This window comes from Rhea pennata, chromosome 4 (assembly GCF_028389875.1).
Source record: "Rhea pennata isolate bPtePen1 chromosome 4, bPtePen1.pri, whole genome shotgun sequence".
Classification (NCBI taxonomy): domain Eukaryota; kingdom Metazoa; phylum Chordata; class Aves; order Rheiformes; family Rheidae; genus Rhea; species Rhea pennata.
In genome coordinates this window covers 494,551-517,833 of record NC_084666.1, presented here as the reverse complement: position 1 = coordinate 517,833, position 23,283 = coordinate 494,551, and the positions used below count along the sequence as shown (strand labels likewise).

The following is a 23,283-nucleotide window of genomic DNA, read 5'->3' as shown; positions in this document are numbered from 1 at the left end:
AGCTCCTTTCACCTGCACGCAGGGCAACCCCATGGGTTTGTTTAACCTTGCGCCAGTCCCCGGGGACAGACAAGCCCTTCTGCAGTTCCTCTCAGCCCTGTGGTGCCATGATGCTGAGGGAGGCCACCAGGACAACTCCATAAGAGCACGTCCAGCACTCACTTGGGTGGCTTCGGCAGACTAAGGGCCGAGTGGAGATTCGGTGGCTTTGTGGTTACATCCGAGGGCAGATCCCAACAAAGGGGAAGCACAGGCATAGGAAGAGCGGATAGTAACTGGCCATTAGCAATTAAGCTGGGAATTAGAAATGTTCTTAACATCAGTGCAGTTCTGCGACAGCCAGCCAGTAGCAGTCACCGGGAGCAGACACCTCGGCTTCAGGACAGAGTCCGGCACCTTTATGAGAGGACCTGCAGGAGACGGGGTCTGCGTGCCCCAACCACAGCCTTCCCACGAAGCAACCTGACAGTCGAGAGCGAACCTTGGGGCACGAAGGTCTATCTACGGGGGTTTGGAGGAGTGTGGGCCGAGAGGGGTTGAGTAAATCAAAGCTCCCCCTCGATTCTTCCACCTTTTCCTGGTGGCCAAAGTTCAGGAATCAGAAATATCTTAAAAGTCCCATCTGACACTCCAGAATTCAAAATTCATTAGTTAAGTACACATTTAGTATTTCCTACCCTGCAAGTCTCACATCCAAAACATACATATCAGGTTTTTATTGTCTGATGCACTAATAATACTTAAAGCATTTTCTCTCTGAGAACTATTTAAAGTCAGTAAAAACAGCACATCCAAACTCCATGGCTATGCTTCTGAAAATATACCCTTCCAGGGTCCAGCAGTATCACAGCAGGTGATCTGCAACTGTGTTACAGAAATACAGGCTAGTGTGGACTTTGCAGTTAAACTCTGCAAAGATTTCACAGCAGCTTACAAAATAAATAAATAATTAATTAAAAAATAAAAGGCAGAGCTGACTATCACGCTTGCCCAAAATAGCACAGGCACTGCTGCTCCATAATGCCTTGAAGACCGGCAAAGGAGACTGTTTGCAATGGCACCGCACAAAGTACACAGCCAAAAGCTGAATCAGACACCATTCAGCCCACATTCTCATTTTATTATCTGACCTAATCCAAAGTCCTTGGGGTAACTTAAAAGCACTGAGTAGTGCACTGAGTTCACATTACATACTCTGATTAACGGTCTAAAAAGGATAGCAGAGTATGGATTCTGTTACATATTAAAACTGATCAGTGCTAGCTGGCGATGAGCTGCACACCAAAACCCTCAAATCCCGTAGTACAGTCCTAACGTCTTTGGGGCTGACGAGGCAGATTGCTGAAGGCCACTCCTATTAATCAGGGTGAAAGCGTTTTCCTTGCTAGATTTTACCAAGCTGAAAGAAAGGGGGAAAACTCCCTGTAACCAAAACGCCTTCCGGTCCAACCTAGGACTTCTAAGCTGAGGCCCGATTCACTCTTGCTTTGTTCCTTCCATCACAGGACAAGGCAGTCCCTATCTGTATATATTAAATGTATTCTTATATTTAAATATAAAATGTATATAATATATATTCATGTGTGCACACATTTTTTATATATACACACACACATATATATACATGATATATATATATATACACATACATACATGTGTGTATATATATACATACATATATATTTGTGTGTGTGTCATTTACTATTTCAAACCTTTTCTCCAGTAGCAGTTAAGATCACTGGTATCTTCAGTGATGCACTCATTCTTGATCTATGACCTGGAAATCAGACCCTTTAGAACTACTGGCTCTGGGATCCAAATTACCCGTATTTTTAAGTCAAGATCTTTTATAACATGCCTGGTCCATTGCTTCCATGGGTCACTCTTTTATCCAGGATGAAGGCTTCTATCCTCTGCTTTGTGCAATTTAGATGTGGCCATCTGCCTCCTGGCAGGCTGCCAGAGCATCCACTAGACTACTTATCCAACCTTACTGATGAGCAAGTCAGAACTTCAGCACTGTGAAGCATGCAGCAAGGAATGATTTGAGAAGCCCCATGCAGATGACACAAAGCTGGGCTGGAGGTGAGGATCCTTCTCCGTTTCTGTTGCTGTTGCAAAGCACCTTGAGAAGGGTGAATAGCTAAACTGGTAGATCTGAAGTGAGCAAATATAAGTTTTGGTTTACGTGCAGGTTACTTTTATCTCCCTGCCAATAAAAGCATAGGCAGGCTTTCACCAGCCTCTGACCATTTAAGACAGTATCTCCTCAGTAAAACCACCAGTGTCAAAAGTTTTGGACTTCTGGCAAATCTGGAAGCATCCTTCTTAGCATTTCTCCTTTAGGCAGCACCACTCTCACGCCAGTGAGGAGCACAGATTTAAGGTTGGGCTATGCCTTTGGTATTTAGGTATCTCTTGGAAATGCTGAAGAAACAGTCAGGAGACTAACCTCCCAACCCCTTCTGCTGCAGAACATAGTCAAAAAACTATCCAGCATTCACTCAAGATCCTGGCAACAGCAAATCCATACACGTTGAGGCACACTTACCTCAATCACTGCTATCTCAGACATCAGGCTCTCCTAGGGGAACCAGGAGAGAAGGCAACAGTATCCACATAAAGACTTGTGCTTTTTCCCCGGAACAGGGACAAAAGGCACCTTCCACAGTTTTACGTGCACATCAAATATTTGCAAATCTTGCAAAGCATATTCTGTTGCAAAAAAGTATAACAACTATATTCTAGATGCATTGTAGAAATCACATTATACAAAGGATGCTCTTGGCCAACACACATGGCTACATCAACCTCGGAGAATTCCTAATGCACTAAAAAAAAAGAAAAAATTAAACAGAGTAGTTAAACTGCAGAAGACTGGCGCCTCCAGCATGGAGTCACCTCTTGCTATGGAAATACTGGCCTGTAATACCTTCTGTATATGATGAGTGAAAAACAATGGGTTTTTTTGCAAGAAAGTGTCTCTGCTCCCACAATAATTTATTAAAGCAAGTCAGAAAATATTCTAATGAGTCAAAAGTCAGCTAAATATGCAGATCAGGAAAGAATCAAAAAGAAAGCTCTCAAGAGCTCAAGCACTGAGACAAAAGACCAGATTTCTACAGTTAACCAAGAGAAGTAATTGCATGAGTTAAAGCCATTGCAGTGCTACAGGGAACTACAGCACTTCACACTGTACCACTACAGGTACAGTACTGACAGCAGAGCCACGTACCATATCCAGTGTGAGGAAGAGAATTAAGGTATTTCTGCCTGTTTCAAATAATAGGTGACCGAAAGCCAGGAAGGAATAGATGCATCAGTGGAGTATCCTCAGGTTGCGGCCCCAGCCGCAGAGCTTACTAGCAGTGTCTTAGAGGCGAGAACCCTTTGATGGTGAGGAACCTCATCCATCATTCTGAGGAGCGAAAGTCCAATGCATGTCCAGAGAAGAACTAAGCATACTTTCTCTCAGGTTAGCAGGACGGGAATATTCTGCATCTGCACAAGCAAACAAGAAGTTGCTCCTATTTGTAGAAAGTTGAGTAAGAATAAAATTGTATTTATCCAGATAGTACTACTGTAAAAACTAGGCTAACTTGGAATGCATAACTTTCTCACAAGCCTAGATTAAAAACTTTCCTTTTCAGGCAAATAGCAATTTTCTGTTATTCAAAGGAAAATGGCAGGCTGCACCGAGTAACCTCAAAGGAAATTGCTGCTGCAGAATTGATGAGGTGTCCCCAGAGGGATTCAAAGGCATGTTATGCCTTCTATGCACACACAGAGCCGTTCTGCAGCACAGCTCTGCTCCCAAAAGACATTCGCAGCAAAGGGCAACGTGGACTCCCCCACTCCCGTCTGCCTCCAGGCGGACCCAAGAGCTTACGCACACGAGTGCTGCCCCCCCGACTCTCCCTTCCCCAAATGTGAGCTGAATACAGAGCCGAACTGGACCTGTCCTTCTGAACCGCAGAACTCAACAGGACTTTGATCACAGCCCACATTAGAAAAACCAACAAATATTTCATGAACCATCGAACCTGCAGAATACTTTAGCTATGTCAAGGCCTCAGGAGAGTTACCCAATCACATAACACCTTAGGACTCGCACCAGCCTAACCACAGCAAATTCTGAATTCCAGTGGTGCCTTTCTATCTCACCGTGCCAAGCAGCTTTTCCTGCTGTTGACAGTCTGAGGAAATGACAGACTCACAAATTTGGGGCACTGAAGCAGAAAGCATTCATCTCAAGCTCTCCGCTCTCACGTGGGCTACACAGTCACCTCTCTCTTGGCTTGCACTTGGTTCTTCACTCTCATCTCCATCCCTAGCTTGCAGCTGCCAAACCTGAAGTTGCCGAGTATACTGTAGTGCGGCAAACCATTGTGCGAGTGATAGCCTTGTGCAAGGATCTGCTCATTATCAGGTTTAATTCTCCTCAAAGACGCTCAGAGCCCTGAAGTTTGGGGAACTTCATCAGCTTTCTGAACCCTTCTCTGCCTGGGCTGATTAGTCTGCTAATTTTGGTCACACATCCCCAACAACAAAGAAGCTGGAGGCCAAGTTACACTCCCAATCAGTCCATACCAGGCTTGCTCGCTTGCCCCATCACTAGTGACCTCCTTCCTCCTCCACTTTGATGATACATCAGGGCTACCAGAAAGAGCTTATTTTGGATCAGTCAGCCAATTAGTCCATGAAGGATGGAACTGCCAAATTAGATGGTGCCATTTCCACAGAAACAACTCTCAGGACAAGGCACATCTATTATCCAAACCTAACTACTTTTTGGTTCCTCCTAACTGGCTACGACTCCTGTGGGCGGCAATAACCTGTAAACAAATCTGTTCATCCTCAAGAGCTAAAATCCAGGATCCCACCAGCATCCCTCCCTCACAACAGGTCTTCCAGTGGGCACAGATGAGCTACTGGTGTTAGCAGTAGAGAGGTTTTCAAATAGCATTTTTAAAAGCGCTAATAGCAGAGGTTAATGAATAAGCACAGAGACTGAGTATGCCACAGTAAAGTCTGCATCAAGAGCTAATTTTATGTGCAGAGGTGGCTTTAAAGTTATCTGATGGCATTAATAGTTCCAGCAGAGTATCTCTTTATATCAGTCCTTTACCATGCTCCTGCACTGGCCTAGAGGACAGAGGCTTTCCTCCATTCTGCAATTTCAATCAACTGTTACCCAAATTCTTCAAGGAAAAGACCCATCTAGATATAAATTTTCTCAGACAAAAGCAACCTTGATTCGTGACTGTAAGCCCCTTAGTGAACAAAGTTCTATATATATTGCTCAAGGAGTCACATGAAAGCTTATGCAGATTTAATATTCAGTTAAGAGAATTAAGGATATTACAGTACACAGGGTGATGCAGTAGCTGTTCTAATGAACCAACACCTCTCCTAGCCCAAATCTTAAATTTTCTGAAACTGGAATATATGCATTTTTTCTGCAAAGATCCTACAGGTATCAACAAGAAACTGGTCACACCTTCTAAAGCTGCACTGTTAAGCAGAAGGAGTAGATGAGAAAAATACAGTTTTATAACTGAAAAAAAACCAGATGTTTTATTTTAACATACGCTTTAGGGATTTAGAATTCGCTGTAGTTAGACTGGTGCAAGTCCTAAGGTATTATGTGATTGGGTAACTCTCCTGAGGCCTTCACATAGCTAAAGAATTCTGCAAGCTCGATGGTTCATGAAATATTTTAACAGATGCTTTAGCCTTGTCCTTTAAAAAAGTTCAGTGATATACAAGAAAGTGTACTTGACTTAAAGAAAGAAGGTACTCTTTAAGACCAACACAGATGAGCTTGCTAAAGCTTATCTCAGCTCAGGAACAAGAACAGCTCATGACGGTGCCAGAGGTAACTTCGGCTCATATATAGGGCACGATCAGCTTGTGGCACCAGACGCTGCCCTGCTGCAACTCAGTGGGCTCGCTGGCCTTTCCCCTGATTAACAGGGGAGCAGCCACCATTCTGCAACACAGACCTCGCCGCAAGTACCACGCGTGCGCCTTACAGGAACTGCCATTACAATCTGCCAGCTGGCCAAGAGAAATAAAAGCCATGTAAAAATTAGTGCCCGGGTTCATTTTGACCCTTTTGTAAGACATGTTTTCTGCAGTTATGTGAGGCACGTTTTATGAGATAATTGGATTACTCTTTCCTTTAAAGGATTAATAGAGCTTGGGTTGGCCCCTTTTCTTTAAAAAGAAACCATCTGGAATCAGATAGTCCCATGCCCTCATCAAGCTGAAAGAGGCCATCTGCTCCACAAATGGAGACACTAGCGCTGAACATACAGCTCTAGAAAGAAGCTTAAGAACCGACACAGTGATAAACAAGAGGACAAGAGAGGGACAAAACAAGATCAGCTGCACAACCGAGGGGGAGATGAAGAAGCCACACTTGTTACAGATCTGTTATTCTTAGGATCAACACAAAACACTTAAAAATCAGCTCCAGCACACTGAATGCCAGCTGGATGACAAAAGGAACGGGAATGTTAGTGAATTTGGGACACAGCCAACCTGTTAGAAAAAGCCAGGCATCAACTCAGCTTTAAGCTTACGCTGTTACAGGACAAGTGAACTGTGGTAAGAGACCCTTCATTCAGAATCTTTGAAAGTTATCGTCATCTTCGTAGAGATCAGGCTTACGGGGGACAGCATCGAATGGATGTTCCCACTCCGTAAAGGCTCTTGCCTCCATTCACACTTCCAGCTTCCTACAAACACCATCAACAAACTGGCTATGGGACTGATCAGTCTCCAATCTATGATATTTTGAGAAATATCTCCCTATTTTAACTAATTTGGGTTTCTCCACACTCCGCTTATCAACAGGGCCTCCAGACAAACCGTGTCGTTCAGCTTGCCTACCTGCATTTCAAAGGCTCTGCCCCGCAAGAACTGCGGGGCACAACAGGGACCTCATCGATGAGCCCGTTTTACCTTCGAGCAGCTCCCTGTTCTAGCCAGAAAAGTGTGTGGCAGGCTTCAGTTCCAGCTGAAGTTTTCCAAGACCTCTGGAAACAAGTGTCTGAACAGTGCCAGTCAGTACTGGACAGTACTGGTACTGGACAGCAGAGGCCAAGCCATGCAGCTGGCACAGCTACATAAGACAGAGTCAAGGGAAGACCAGACCAAGTAAAACACACAGACAATTCCCAGGACTCAGGCAGCAAGATAAGGCAGAAGTGTGTTCAGACTCTGACCTCCTACCCCTGACATCCCCATAAGTAAGGCAGAGCTCATGGTGGAGGAAGCTGTGAAACAAGGCATTCAGCAGGGTCTTCTGGGCAGAAGACACAGCTAGCTCCTGACCATAACCCCATCAACACGATCAGCTAAAAGGCTTCCAGATTCCTACCTCCAACCCCACTAAGCCACAGCTGCTGGCATCCTGAGGCTGCGCTGCCAGTCCCTGTGCAAATGAGCAGCCACTCCACCCTGGCAGAGGGCCTGCAGCACCAGCCAGAGCCAACGGCACCGCTGCACCCGGGGCTGAAGCTGGAAGCTTTCCCCAGGAACACAGCGGCCACGCTATACTAAACCAAAGGCCAGAGCAAGATGTCTAGGGAAGAAAAACAAAAGTAAATTTTTACTCTAACTACTCTCCCTTGGCGTCAAACACTTGTATTTCAAGTACTTCCTGGGTCAACTGTAATTTCTGTGCATTGCTATGTGTTTCATACTACAGAGGTTTCACACTACATAGGTTTCTCTTCAAAGAGTACATCCAGCCTTTCTTTGCATCCCTTAAAATACTTACCACCCCCAAGATCCCGTGGCAGGAGTTCCGCAGCTTCACTACCCATCGTGTGACAAACTATTTCCTAATCTCTGCTCTGAACCTACCCAGGAAGCTTTTTTATATAACGGCCTTGGAAAACAGACCAAGTGCCACTGTTCCACGGAAAGGTGCCACTGCAACGACAGAATATAATCCCAGATTTCTCAGCAAGACCAAAGACATTCTGCACAGTCAGACAGAACCAGGAGGTGCTGAAGAGATGAAGGAGCACAGAACTGTAATTTCACTCCAAATTTTAGGAAAGAAGCCCTCCCTCACTGCTACGATAGTATCTGCTATTCTTCTTCATCCAGTGTAAAAGCAGTTTCAGCACTACAGCCCCAAGCAGGGGCTGCTATACCCGTCTGAGACGAACCAGAAATTCCCTCACTCTTCGCTTGTGCCCGAGGGGCACAGCCTGGGCCACCACACCCGCCCTGCCATGGGTACCCTTAAAGAGAAGCTGAGGAGGATATGCAGGATGGATGCGCAGGGGGAGAGCCCCGATACCATACGCCCTTGTGCTACTATGCAGCTTCGCAGATAATGATCAGAACCTGCCAGCTTCTCTCGGCCCCAGAGACGAAACAACGGGGATCTCGCCAGCAGCAGCTGTACAAAACCACCCACGACGGTCGGGAGCCCCGACGGGCTGCCTGCCAGGGCCGACAGTGCAGCCCATGCCACCAGCCACCAAAGGCCACGGAGCAGGCACGGCTGCAAGGGCGAGGGGCCACCTATGCCACTGCTCTTGCTGAGTGGCAGGGCCAGCGGGCCAGGAGAAATTCAAAGGCAGTAACGAAACCAAGGCAAAAAGCACGAAACAGAGAGGGGCACAACAGCTCAGAGGACAAGGACCATCTGGCACAAGAAAAGCAGCAAGAGGAAGCAGCTTTTAACCCGATTAAAGTCTATATTTAACATGCAAAAAGCTACCTTAATCTCATGAATAAGGATTTACATGCTAATAATGTTAGTTATTTTGTGATCATATCAACTGGATCGCAATTTTCACATACTTGTACAATGTCAAGAGTTGTAGAGGAGGAAGGTGGAGAGCTGGCAGGCTTATTAAAGGCTTCCATCTGAAAAACTGAATTCTGAGGTGACATCGAAAAATCTGTGGCACAAGACTGTCATTCTGAGAAAAGCTATGACGTACCTGTCTGAGCTTCATCTCCACGCAACACTAGTCAGGAATATTCTTTTGTGATACAGGTCCTCTGGACAGCTATTACCATACGAGCACTTCTTTTAAAAGCAATAGGCAACTAAAGCTCTGAACAGATGGTAGCATATGTACCATGACCTGCAATCAACCTAACCCCCTGGAAATCATAATGAATGGGAGCCTGTAAAGGGAAGGGGAAAAAAGAAACACTAAAACATTCAAAAACAGAAGTTCTTCCCATCAACATTCTTACATCCATCTTTTTCATGGCTCTTGTAAGAGTTGCATGCAAAACAGCAAGAATAATATGCAGCAGGAGTGAAAAATGCAGGGCAAAAATGCATGCACACAAGTCAAGTATCAGATGCAGGCAGAGACTTCAGACTAGAGAGAGGTTGTAGAAGAGGTCAGAAGAGAAAAATACTCCAGCAGTATTTGTTCCCAGTCATCCTTCTAGGGTGTCTCTGCAGATCAAATTTTAAATGGAACACACAGCTTTTCATTCAATCTCTTCACTGCTCCTCACCTGTGGGCTTTCTGAGGAAGCACAAATGCTGTTCTTTGGATTATCTCTCCACACAAAAATCAAAATGGAAAAGGCTGGAAATGAAAGATCCGTCGCAGATACCACTAACTGGCATCTTGGATAGAGAGGACTAAGCAGGTACTGTCTCATTTTCTTTTTAGTGCTGGTATTGTGCCTATTCCTAGTATCTGAGTGGCCAGATTTGTTTTTTTTTTTTTTTTTTTTTTTTTTTTTTTTTTTTTTTTTTTTTTTTTTTTTTGAGGGGGGGCAGGGAGAAAGGGGGGAAACAGGATTTCCACGTCAAAATAATATTCCCAAACAGTCAGTAAGAAACTATCATTCTTTGCTAAGACCTACATAGGTTTAGTTCATTTTGATAAAAGGTCATATAATTATTTGCTTTGATAATATATTAATTATGAACAAGCTAGCTGCGGGGTGTTTTTACCTTTCTTCCTGATGTTACCTGAAGGAAACATGTGAAGCAGTAATCTAGGGAGAAGGCAACTATTGCATACATGCAACAGTGACTTGTCTCCAAGACACCAAAGCATCTTTCTTAGCAGTACTGTATATATTTCCAAACCCTTGATTTTGTTCTTTTACTGCAGTTACTCCCTGTTTTACCAGTGCTCAATGCTAAACTAAAACTGCTCATGAGAAAACTCATAATGTAACACTACCTTGTATCTTTAAGAAAACTGCTATATATTGATCAAACAAGGGCTACACAGTGGCCTAGTAAGAGTATACCCCTTACCAAGACAAATCTATACAATTTAAAATGTTTCAAGTTAAGATAGTAAGTGTGAAGGAACATAGGTCATATTTCCCACATACTTCCCACAGCAAAAATTTTCCACTTACTTAGCATTTAGCTGGTACTTACAAAACCCATATGTAGGGGAATGCACATGGTATTAAAAAGGTAGTTAAAGGAAAGAGAAGGCAAAAGAAGGTGAAAGCCAAGCTGAAGAGTCAGTCAAGCATTCGTGTGGAGGCAGCGATTCCTGTGCCGTCTCTTTGGTGCTCGAGATTTAAACAAAGCTGCTGTAAAAACTTCCCATACACACGCCGAGAGACATGGGCACATTCCACAAGCGGCACCAAACGCTGGCGTGAAAGCTTGACTGTGGTCAACTGGAACAGCAGAAAACTCTCAGAAGTGTACATAAAGCAAAAAAACCTTGGCTTCTGAGCCTCTGCACCTCCATGGAGCAGTGCCGGGGCAGAGACATACTGATGTAAACCCTTTCCCCGTCCAGCTCAGAAGCAGTTGTTTTTACTGCATTTACCTCGCATCCTTTGAGTAAGCTGGGTCAGGCTGGGGGCTGGAGAAGGGGAACACATGCAATGAGCAAACATGCAACCGTACTATGAGGGCACAGCAGCAATGACTGAATGGACTGGGATGCACTGGAAGGCATTTCATGCGGCCAGGAGACTCTGCAACATACAGATTAATTGCCAAAAAAAAAATTCACCACCTTTTTAGGTTTCACTCCACGCTGCATGAAGAGGGAATAAAAGGTTAGAAAATTAGAGCTTGCATCATATAGACAATGATGATAAAACTGTTATCAGTTCAGACAACACTGAGAAACGTACTCTTTCATGAATAGCTCTAAAAATCAGCAAAGTCATTGGGCTGCAGTAAAGTAAGTACAGTCAGAGAGGAAAATACATTCAGGCAAAATTAAACGAGCGTAAAATGGCTTAACAGAGGAGAGCAGACAAGGGAGCTTATTTTCAACCCTATGATGTACTAGCTTTACTCCCACTGTGGTTAATCCAATGCTATTCTTCCAGCATGGAGATCTTTTGATTTTGGAGGGAGAATGATTTCACTTAATGGTTGTCATTAGCATTTGAAAAGAAGAGTTAACCAACCTACTTAGCTGACTGAAACCTGGAATCCCAGGGAACTAGCTCCATCCCAAATCAGCTTTCACAGATCCTGCCCACCTCCCACGCTGACCCTGTCTTGGGTAAGGCACTGTGAAGGGAAGAAGTCACTGTATCCATCCATTTCTTCCCACATTTTCTGTTAACACTTTTCCAGCTATCAAGAGTGAGTAAAACTAGCAAATGTGCCTCAGGTAACAGACTGCTACACCTGATAGTAAGAACACTTCACTTTCAAAATGCAGCTCTTGGGTACACAAAGGCAAAGCCCTGCACAGGCTGCTTCCCCCCGGAGGACTTCTCCTGGCTGCTGAAAGTTTATATCATCACGTTGGAAAGAGATATATTTGATCCCAAGTGTGCAGGAAATCTGTTCCAATTTCCCTCCGTTCTTACAGGGTCCCCTCTGCAGAGGGCAGAGAAGGTCTTTTCTATCAAAATTCACAGTGCCACAAGCACAATTGTTTGACAGAGTGGGTTTAACAGCTTCTCAGATAAAATCTGCAAATGCGGAGCATCATGCTTTCGATGGCAGCATCTCCCAGACCGTAAATGAAGAAAGGAAGAGGGGGAAACCTCAGGGACGAAAGACCTGGAGCGGGCTGGGGGCACACACCTAGGAAACGCTGGGTTTCGGGGCCGCGCGCGGTCCGAGCAGGGGACAGCAGCGCTGCTGGCCGCGGCGTTTCCCCGGCCTGCACTGACATCTGCTGGCAAAGCCACGGTCAGCCCGCGGCTGGAGCCCGGCACCCAGGGCACCCACAGCTCCCGGGTGCACCCTGCTCCCGCGGGGCGCCCGGCGAGGGGCCGCGGCTCCCGGAGGGTCTCGGGCCCCTCCGGCGATTGCAGCTTGCTGGGGCTGAGCAGCACCAGCCCTGCCCCGGCGCGGATGGTGCCGACGGCGGCGCGCGGGAGCTGCGGGCGCGGGGGCAGAGCTGCCCCCTGCCCAGGACCACTCACAGCCGGGCAGGGCTGGAGGGGCACAGGCAGCCGTAAGCAGAGCAGCAACCGCTCTCCCGCGGCCGGGGCTGACCTTCCACTCCTGCGCTTCGTGGGACTGGCGTAAACAGGGCGCGAAGCAACCCTTGAAGAGCAAGCGACTCGAGTTCAGGTTTAGTAACTCCTCGTGCTAATGTTTTATCGTTGTCCTGCTCCTGGCACGAAGGGGCTCCCCCGCTGCGCAGGCCCGCCTCGCTGCCGAACACCCTCTGCAGCCAGCTCGCGTCCTGCCAGAGCCAACTCTGGCTTCTCCCGTTTTCTCCAGGCGCCGTCCAAAGACTCGCTTAGATAACATCACAAGCCAGGACACAAACGTACTCCTCAAAGCACCGTAACGGTGATCTGACCAAACGCAGTGTGCTGCTGGGCTAACCCCAGGTATAAATTAACAATACGCTGCGGTTTTGTCCTCAGAAAGTTCCCTGTCTTGAAGGGCTCGGGAGACGCAGAGCCGGAAAGTCCTGGTGTCTCAGAGCTCCATAAAGGCCCCACCTGGACTCGACTCCCTACCCCAGTGCACAGAGGTGGGAACACAAGCGAGCGATGCACGAGGCCAAGGGCTGTGGCTTAACAGCGATGTTCCTGTTTCGTAGGGATTTACGCCCAGAACACAAGCAGTGCGGCAGCGAGCAGCAGCTTCCCGAGAGCCGCGCTGCCGCACTGCGACGGAGCGGGGCCCAGAGCCTCCCGCCGGACTCGTTCTAAACAGGAGGCAGTCGGAAACATCTGGTGTGGAAGGAAATCAAAAGCTCATGGCTAATTCTCTAGTTTCAGAGAATATCCTACGGTACCTCAGAAAACATATCTTTTGCAACGTTAAGTGCACATTCAAGACAGAAAACACCCAAAACACTGCATGGCAAAGGTTTTGTTCTCAGAAAATATCAGTTCTCACAAGTGTCACAACTTAGTCAAGCCTGCACACACACGGATAAGCAAAAGAAAAACAGAGAGGACTCCAACCTACCGCAGAGCTCTGAGGCACCAGGGTCTCCGGAGCTCTGCCAGTTTTCGAGGGGCAGTAGCTAGCCCTTCTTGGCAAGGGACAGGTTGCTGTCACTCATTGCTATAAAGTTCTCTACTCATGATCGCTCAGCTTTAGTTAATGCTACAACTCTTCTTCCCCAGCACCTCCCATGTCAAAGCCTGCAGAGGTAGCAAACAGAAGGGCTTGCCCACCACGAGACAGGATTCTGACCGGAGTAACTCACACTAACCTCCCAGGACTCTCAGGGCTTGGACCTCAACAATTTCACTATCACTTTCACGAACAACTGCAACACCATTTAAGAGGTCAGGCAAGACATGATGCTGGAGGATGCTTATCCTAAAGCTCAGGCTTTGCAGGGGGTAAAATCTTAATCTCAGGTATTTGTTGCCTAGCATCCCTGCAACATCTCTGGAAGGAGCATGCTCGCTTCCTCTTGGAGATGTATGCAGTCTCTCAAGAACCAGCATTTGCTTTTGCTCCTTTAACCAGTGTGTTATTAGGTTGGCGTCAAGCCAAGTCACTAAGTGTTTGATCAGATTTGCCACATACAGAAAGAGGGAAGATACATGTTGTCAGCATATACCACAAAGGACTAACCTGAACCCAATCCGTGGATCTCAGATTTGACAGGCAACTAGCTTGTGAGCCAGATGTTCAATAGGGTAAAGTTATCTATTTCTGTTAAAACCCTACACTGTAGCTCAAAGCACTTCTCCAGCACCTAATTTCCATGTTCCTGTCTGGCAGCTGTAGCAGTTCCTGGGAAAAGCTGTGTAACCAATGTGGACAAACATCTCTTCTTCAAAGCCGTTTTCTAAAACGGAAGGCAAAGGACAAATCTGCGTATCCTGATTGCTCTCTGACGCATCGCTCAAAATACTGTTGGGAGTCTATCACACTAGTGATAGTATTTAAAAAGTAGCAGAATGTAAACTTTGAACTCTAGCTGTTCATTCCAGAAAATGCTAGCCAGAGTGCCCCCCCCCCCCAGCAGAGCAGCACGTCACAAGCACAGCATCTCCAGCCTAGAGCAGGACACTGCTCCATCTACCAAAATATTTTGCTTCCAACAATGGCCAGCACCAAATTCTTGGTAAAACAGTAGATGTGCAGAAAGTGCGTTGTGCTTATTACCAGAAGGTACCATTAGATATTTAATCTCGCATTCCTTAATCCTTTTGAGTGCAATACCTTTTCACAATATCACGGAATGGTTGAGGTTGGAAGGGACCTCTAGAGATCATCTAGTCCAACCCTCTGCTCAAGCAGGGGCACCTAGAGTACGTTGGTTCATCTGCTTTGCTACAACCTTCTTAATAAGGGCAACTGTAGAGTCCTGCACCTAGAGAAAAACAACCCTAGGCACCAGTACAAGCTGGGGGCTGACCTGCTGGAGAGCAGCTCTGCAGAGAAGGACCTGGGGGTGCTGGTGGATGGCAGATTGACCATGAGCCAGCAGTGTGCCCTTGTGGCCAAGGCCAATGGTCTCCTGGGATGCATTAGGAAGAGTGTTGCGAGCAGGTCGAGGGAGGTGACCCTGCCCCTCTCCTCAGCCCTGGGGAGGCCTCATCTCGAGTACTGTGTCCAGTTCTGGGCTCCCCAGTACAAGAGAGACATGGAGCTACTGGAGAGAGTCCAGCGTAGGGCTACGAAGATGATCCGAGGGCTGGAGCACCTGCCCTACGAGGAACGGCTGCGAGAGCTGGGCCTCTGCAGCCTGGGGAGGAGCAGACCGAGGGGGGATCTGATCAGTGTGTACAAGTACCTGCAGGGAGGGTGTCAGGGGGACGGGGCCAAACTCTTTCCAGGTGCCCCGTGTGACAGGACAAGAGGCAATGGGCAGAAATCGAAGCATAGGAAGTTCTGCCTGACCGTGAGGGGGAATTTCTTCCCTGTGAGAGTGACGGAGCCCTGGGACAGGTTGTCCAGAGAGGTGGTGGAGTCTCCTTCTCTGGAGATCTTCAAGGCCCGCCTGGATGCAACCCTGTCTACCATGCTGTAGGTGACCCTGCTTGACCTGGGAGGTTGAACTAGATGATCTCCAGAGGTCCTTTCCAACCTTACTAGTTCTGTGATTCTTGGAATCTGAACAGCATAAAGCATTTAAAGAAAAAAAATAGGAAAAAATACTTCTTTTAGCATCCTGATTAAATGAATGCTAAGATTTTTTTCCCCTTCATAAATATTTTATTTGTCTTTTATTATACGTGTTTTGAAACAATTTTAAAAGTTTTATTCTAACACTTCATGACTCCCTTTTACACCACCCATTTTCAGAAATGTGATCTAGCATGACTGCCTTTAAAACACACACTGCTGAGTTTCACCTAGCAACTCATGTCTTAATTCCAGCATGTAGTTAAACCAGGAGACTAAAATGTTATTCATCACAGGCAGAGAACACAAGGGGAAAAGACGGCACCAGAGCTGGAGGCACTGCAATGGAGGAGGCCAGTCAGACAAGACAAGCCAGTAGGTAAGTGATGCCGATTTAGCAGAGAAATGCAATCCTGCAAAGCCTCTGTAAATACTGTGTGGGCAGGAGAGGGGATCTTCTTCCCTAACCTCTGCTCTGGCAGTCAGCTTGACTCAGAGCACAGGCACGGCACGCTCGCTGGGCATCCGAGAACGATGTGCCTCAGGACCACCTCAGGCTCCATCACCCCATTTCCAACTGGGCTGAACTCTGATGCTGCAGAGGCAGTCCAGGACTCAGAATATAGCCAAGCATCAAGGAGAAAACCAGCCTTCCTGCTCCTGGCAATTATCTGAAGCCTCACAGCATGAGATTTGACTCAGTAACTGTCCTAATGCAGAACTGCAGGTGTTAAGTGCACAAGAGGGCAACACAGAGCTTCCTATTCATTTCAAGCCCATAAACAAAGAGAATAATTGACCAGTTTCAAGCCTGGGAAGTACCACTCAGAATCGAGCAGTCAGAGGGAGTCAAGCTCCCTAGGACTGACCAATCAATCAGTGCAAAGATATTAAACAAAAGCAGGTTTATCATCTTTCTTTAGAAAAAAAGTTTCAAGATTGAACTGCTTTCACTGAAATAAAAAACAACTTCCAAGCAAAGTTGAAATTATAAATTGTGATTGTTGCACTGTCAACAAGTGAAAATACCCTTATTTGCAGATAGGCCACAACTGCCTGCCCGGAACAAGACGGACTAGTCCATCCCTGAGAAACATCCAGCTTCTATCCTAAAGCATGCACAAACCAAACTCACCGTATCATCTAGTGTCACCACAGATGTTCACTGTACCTATATAGAAATTTGGCCATTTTTGTGTTTTTAATCTTAACTAGTTATTTAGTCGAGCCTGTTTGGGGGTCAAAAGTACCTGAAAATAGAGCTCCTCCTGCTATACATCTGCTCCAATTTTGTTATGCATGAAATATGCACCATATATTTGGGTACAAACATGTACCCATATACACATCAAGAGTCAGGGATTCCTAGATAATGATATTCAAAGAACCTGACACACAGTTTATCTATAAGTAATACACACAAACCAGAGAATGATTGTTTCAAATTTCCTGAAAAGTACACTCTTCCCGCAGCATGTAAAGGTCAGGATTTTTAAGAAACACTGCCAAGCAGCATGCAGGGCTCACACTTTGCAGTATCGACTGAACTTATGATAAAAATTTGTAATACAGCTACTGTATTGGGATTTGACTCCTTAAATGCAGAAAGGCAGGTGGAAGATTGTATCTATAACTTACTGGTTTCTGGTCATTAGCTGAAGAAATTACTCTTTATGTGACCTTGTTTCTTGCATGTTTCAGAAGAAATGTATTTTAGCGCTGAAATTACAATGATAGAGTACAGAACTGAAGAAGTGAAATAAGAACACGCTGGCAAAATTCTGTCCTTTTTGCAAGTTGTGTGTGTGTGTCCATGCAGCTTTTCTGTAGGGTTGAAAAATTAAGCTTTTAGAGAGGTGATAAAAGTTAATGAAGAAAAATCAATACAGTAGCGTGTGCAAGCCTGCTTCTTCCATTAATCATAGGTAGCAAAGTAAATTTACTTCAACAGCCTGCAGTTACAGCTCTGCACTCACCAGTTTGCTGGCTTTGGCAGCTTCCAGGGAATCTGCAAAGAAAAACAGAAACAGAACAGTAAGCCTCGGCCCAAAGGACCCTTCTGCCCTAAAATGCACACCAAGAGTCTCTGCAATTCAGCCACAGTTGAGGCTTATTGATGGGACCATTTACACATGTTCTTAAAGGAGTGGAAGTGAAGCAGATGGAGAACTGGATAAATCAGGAGATGGTAGCACAACAGGGTACAGATGAGGTAAGGTTTGTAGGAAGCAGCAGTCCCTTATTAGACCAGCTAGAACAGTTGGAAAAAACAAACATTCAGACAAATGCCCTTTGGAAGAAGGTCATGATACGTATCTTCTCTTTAGTTAAATAGCTGCAAAACTTCAGAGAGCCTTGAGTCACCTTCAAAACATCCTCTTTATCAGCAACTCGTGTCAATTTAGCTGCCCATACGACCACACCTAATCACATGAATTCCAGATGAGAATCAAATGTGATTATGAAAATAAATATAGGTCCAAAGATCACTTACTTCACTCAGGAAACTAAAATATGTTTCCATCTAGGACTGTATGCAGCCAAGAATCTGAACACCCATAAGGAAAACGTACACACGCACGAGACCCACTCTGTGGGCAGTTAAGACAGCTGCTCAGAAATACTTCCAAATTTACCGACTACAGTTCTATTAAATTCTACCTCTATTAAATATCTACTTCTACTCGGCAAACTACATGCGTTTCTCTTGCTAAAAAGGGGCATCAACAATCCTAGAACCACAATCCCGACGGGTCTCAGCCTAAGAAGGAGATTTCCTGCAACACGCAAGGGCCCCGTCAGAAACACCCACCCCCCTCAGCTGCTGGCCTTCCCCGGGTCACCGAGCTCGCAGGGCTCCAGCTGCTGTCAGCTGCTCCCATTCTGGCGTTTTAATAGTGCACCCACAAACCAGAGGAAGAACTAAGTGCACTGCCACAAACCCCTAACCATGAGGGCAGGACGGCCAATATTAGCAAGGAGCTAAAATCCGCTTCTCAGGTCAGCCCGCCTCCCCCGCTCTCTGCAGCGTCGATGTGCACAGCGAAACAGCAGAGTGGAGGCCACGTACACGAGTGTGGAGGCACCAGCTCCTTGGTACATACTGCACTGCCTTGGTATACATGCACCCAAAATGCAAGCAACCAAAGCAGGTTTTGCTAAATTACATCCTTTGTTCCATTTCTGGATATCTGATGGGTCCAAGACAGCAGCTCACAGCCACAGCGGCTGTTTGTCCGTCTCTTCTCATGGCTGAAACCCCGGAGTTTTGTATTCTGAGCTGTGGCACCGGCTGCCCCAGTAACACACTCTGCAGAAGCAGCTCATAAATAAAAGATAAGAGCCACCTCCGCTGCGCGTCTAACACCTTTATTAGCCTGGGAGGGAAGGTACTACAGTTACGGGAATCTGCATCGCATACTGCGGAGCCAGACTGCAGCAGCAGGCGCTGCGGTTTCTATGGAAACTCCCCGGCACGGCGCCGGGCCGCCCCGCGCTGCCCCCCGCGCCGCCCCCCGGCTCCGCACCAGGTCCGCGCCTCCCCTCCGCACCAGCGCCCTTCCACCTCGCAACACAAACGCCCGGCGCGGGCCGAAGGCCAGCCACCTGCTACCTGCAGACAGCGGAGACTGCTACCTACAGCCTGCAGCCCCCGAACTTCCACCTGAGCTAGAGCGAGCAGTTTCTCCTCCGCGGAGTTTGTGGGCTCCTTCCCCGAAATAAGCACTGAGCAGCAAGGGGCAGCGGAAGCAATGCTGACACTTACTGGCAGGGAAGACCTGAGCTGCATGTATTCTACTCTTTTCTTTCTTTGAGTGAAACAACTCAGGAACTGGGGAAAAAAGGCCAGAGCATCACCACAGGAAGTTCAGCAAACAGTGCTGGGCAGCAACAATAAACCTCAGCGTGCGCTAAAAAAAGGGAAACATCACAGCGGTGTGATTCGAGTAAGCCGGCCACGCACTTCTGGATGCCAGTTGCTTCTGGTGATCCCAAGACAAGGAGGTTTCAGAAGAAATGATGCAACTCTGCCGAAGACAGTGGAGATTAGAGCCTTGGAAAGTCTTTCACACAATGAGAGGGGAGAGGCTGCGGGCGATGTAGAGTCTTCATACTGACACACACAGATCTAGTGAAATTAAAAGGCAGCAGCATTTGCTAGAGACATGATAAACCTAGAGGCTTGGTTTGTTCCTTTTTCTGAGGCTACTATACCCTCATGTAGTTAACATTTCTTGCCTCTATTTATGCATCCATCAGCCTGCTTAAGAAAGCATAAGCCTACTGCTGAATTCTCAGGACTTTACATGATAGTCTAAAGAGCATTTGCCTTCTTTTTTTGCTTAGCACCTAGTAACTGAGCGATGAGAAAAATGACAGCAGATCCCCAGCTCTAGAGGGTTTGTAGCTTTTGCCTGTGTCAGCATTCAGATGGCTAATGTCCATTAACATGCATTCAGAAAGCTCAACCCCACAGAAGCAGTGAAAAAAGGCTTGCATGGCTCCATGCCAGGTCCTTCTCCTAAATGAGTACAGAATTATAACATGAAACACTGAATCTTCTGTTGGATGTTCTGAATTTCAAGAACTACAAGAAAAAATGAAAAAAATCATACCGACACTAAGTAATATTTTTATTTACTATTAATATTAAGTACATAAAAAAAAGAGTAGATCGAAGTTGCATGTGAAAAGCTGGGCTTTCTAGCACTCTGAGGTTAAAAAAAATCCCTCTAAGTTCTTAAGTTAAGAAAACCCTTAAGTTTCTACCTCTTAAAAAAAGAGAGAGAGAGAGAGAGAGAGAGAAAGAGAAAGAAAAAACTTAGCAGCTGAACTCAATCTGGCTTGCTTTAAATGTTTTTCTGTTCAGTCGCACATGCTAATTGGGTAATTCAAAACAAAGATGAATTAAAGTGGTTGGGATTACACCAAACCCCAGTCTCTGGGCTGACAGTGAGCTGCTAAGAGTTCAGAACCCTCTTAAGGACAAGGTGAAGGCAGAATGCCAAGAGACATGAATGCCAATTCAAATTTCCCTTCCACTCATGGGATGGACTAAATGAATGTCTCATGGGAATATCCCACTTCTGAGCCTAACCATCACTCGCCATCATTCTGGTGCCTCTGGCCATGTTTTATCCAATCAAAGGAGAGATTTCACTTTGCCAGGTAAAAGGGAATTTTAGCTTCTACTGGCCAGAAATAACAAGCATTACACTGAAATGTCAAACATGCATTCAGCAAATAGTTCATACACAAGAATTCTTCAGTTTGGCACATATTGCCTTCAAATGGTCCAGGACAGGAAACTATCAGCATTTTTTCCTAAACCTCCTACCATGCCTAAATGTACCACAAAATAATTACTTACAGAAACAGACCCCAATGAGAGACAAGTATGTCAAATGAAAGAAAAGCACAATCCAAGAGGTAGTAAAACACAGAAAGCTATTATAAATTGGCCTCACAGGGGAAAAAAATGCAAAGAACACTCTCACTACAACAGAAAGGATCCTCTATCGAAGAGGTGACAATCACACAGAGTATCCAGCAGTTACTGACCTATAAGCTGTAATTTCACAACCTCAGAGCAGTTCGAGTCTTTCTTCCACATGCCCCGGAATTTGAAGAAGAGTTTCCCACTTTGCTTTTAGCTTAACTCTGCTTCCCACCAGACAAATTTCATGGGAAATACAGAACTGCCTGGAGTAACTTTTGCACAAGGTGCTTCCGTCTGTGATTCACCATGACCACGACCTGCCAACCTATCGTGCAGAGAGGATGACAGGAAACACAGGACCAGCCCAGGGGAGACTAAGGCGTACCTGAACCAGAGAGACAGCGTTAGGAGCAAGCGCTGGAGCCCCGGGCAGCAGGAGCCTGCTTCCCCAGAGCTGGGGCTCGCCGCAGTGCTGGACGCTTGGCGGTGCAGTCCTTGTCCGGTCTAGGTGGAGGGAGAGACCAGGGTTCACCGCACAAACACACCAGACATACCTCTTTTGGGGACTTTCAAGGCAGAAGACTCTGGTGTTTCTGGGGATGTTGTATCAGCTCCATCTTCAAAAACCTGGATCTGAAAAAGGTTTAACAGCTCTTATTACAAGAAAGGAAGAGAGTGATAATGTAGCAGGTCCATTTCTGCAGCAGATTTAAACAGAAGAGACTACATTTTTTGATGCAGAGTTTTAATTCAATTATTCAGGCTCAAATATCTGAATATTCTCCTTCCACAGGTTTCATGAAAAGCCACATATTCCAGTAGGGAATAAAGAAAGTAAAAATTCAGGATTCAACAGCCTAGAAAATCTTTAACAGATTTATGATCACTCTATGTAGCAATCAGTTTATGAACTTTGGTCTGTCAATTATTTTAAGTTACTGACACTTGAAGGAAAGTTAGATTTTTTTTAATGTTTTATCTTAGGAAAAAGTGAGTTTAAAACTCTTATTCCTCCTTTTAAGGAAAATTGCTGTTCTCTGAACTACAGTAACTATAGCAATCCAGAATGCCAACACATCCAGTTGCTCTCCCCCTGCCCTCCCCCCTTTTCTTTTAATGAATGCTGCCAGGCTTTCTGGGGAATCCCAGTAGGCATAAACAGAAACACTTTCAGGTTCGAGCTGTGTTAAGTTATTACAGGGCTGGCAGGTTAGGTTTTGTTTTTTGTCCAATATTTTTGGACATACTTTTGCTTGATAAATGTAGGCAACAGGACTGGAAAGGATTCGATCACTTCTTAAGAACCATCCCTTCACCCTAGAAATTCCACACTACCCGAATTGTTCCCGACAGGTACTTGCCCTATCTATTGCGTAAAAACCTTGAGTATGAGAGTTCAGTTAAAAAACATAAGTAAAATCCATAAATCTGTCAGTCACGGATTCTATTCTGCAAAGATGCCCAAGTACCAGGAACAAATTCTTAAATGAAAAAGAATATGGAGACAGAATGAAATTATGCCACAGGAATCACGACAACTGCACCAATGTGACAGTATTCAGGCCATAGTTTAAAAAGTGGGGGAAAGGAAAGCGTCCCTTAGATGATGCTGAAAACGCATCTCCAATGCAGCCAAGTACACCTGATCTTTCAGGTGACTTCAGCAGTGCAGAGATTTTCATGGCAATTCACTGACACCCAGGACAACAGCATGCAAAAATATTGACCAAAAAAACACACCAGAGGACTAAAGAAACATGATGCTTGGGGAACTTCTACACTATGTCACACAGAGGAGTTCCTCCAAACTGAGCATAAGATTTTGACTGATCTTGTAGTTGTCTGCTAGGTACCACTCAGGGGGCAATATCAGATTTACTGGGAGATGGAATCACAAGCACTGGTATCAAGATTACAGGGTTTGCTTTATCCTGAAATGTCTCTCCAAAGAGACAAAACTGGCACCAAGTATTTCATTATCCCGTGGCACTTCCCACTACAGTCCCAGATCCAATACATCAGCCTTCCGTCCTAAATTCCCCTCTTCAACTTCAACTAAATACAATGATCTTCACTGCTCCACCACCACCAGCAACTACCCCTGTACAACGCCGTAACAGAACGATTGCTACGTTCCAGGCCCAGGAAGGGAGTGCACTGACTGTTAAATGCCACATGCAGCCTACAGCACATTTTGGGGTCTATCAACAGTCCAAGACATGACACAGAGAACAAAAGCAGGAATTAGAATGAGGCTTGCTTTTGGTTTAGCTTGGAGAAATGCAGTAACATACAAGACACACTGTAAAGGCAGAATTAAGCTGAGGAGTTCTGCCAAGCAAGA

The 23,283-nt window shown here is 45.8% G+C and overlaps 1 protein-coding gene across 12 annotated transcripts in view; it reads right to left on the bottom strand.

Annotated features, from left to right (window-relative positions):
• Positions 1 to 23,283, bottom strand: part of DCTN1 (dynactin subunit 1) — a 91,505-nt gene that overhangs the window by 39,274 nt on the left and 28,948 nt on the right. For 9 of the 12 annotated variants that reach the window (XM_062574841.1, XM_062574843.1, XM_062574849.1 and 6 more), the window contains exons 3-4: positions 21,494 to 21,572; positions 17,476 to 17,507 (exon numbers count right to left, since the gene is read on the bottom strand). In XM_062574841.1, the coding sequence (XP_062430825.1) occupies positions 17,476 to 17,507; positions 21,494 to 21,572 (111 nt within the window). Of the gene's footprint in view, positions 1 to 10,994; positions 11,016 to 17,475; positions 17,508 to 21,061; positions 21,307 to 21,493; positions 21,573 to 23,283 lie in introns of those variants that run through there. The other 3 variants (XM_062574852.1, XM_062574853.1, XM_062574845.1) reach the window with 2 other exon arrangements.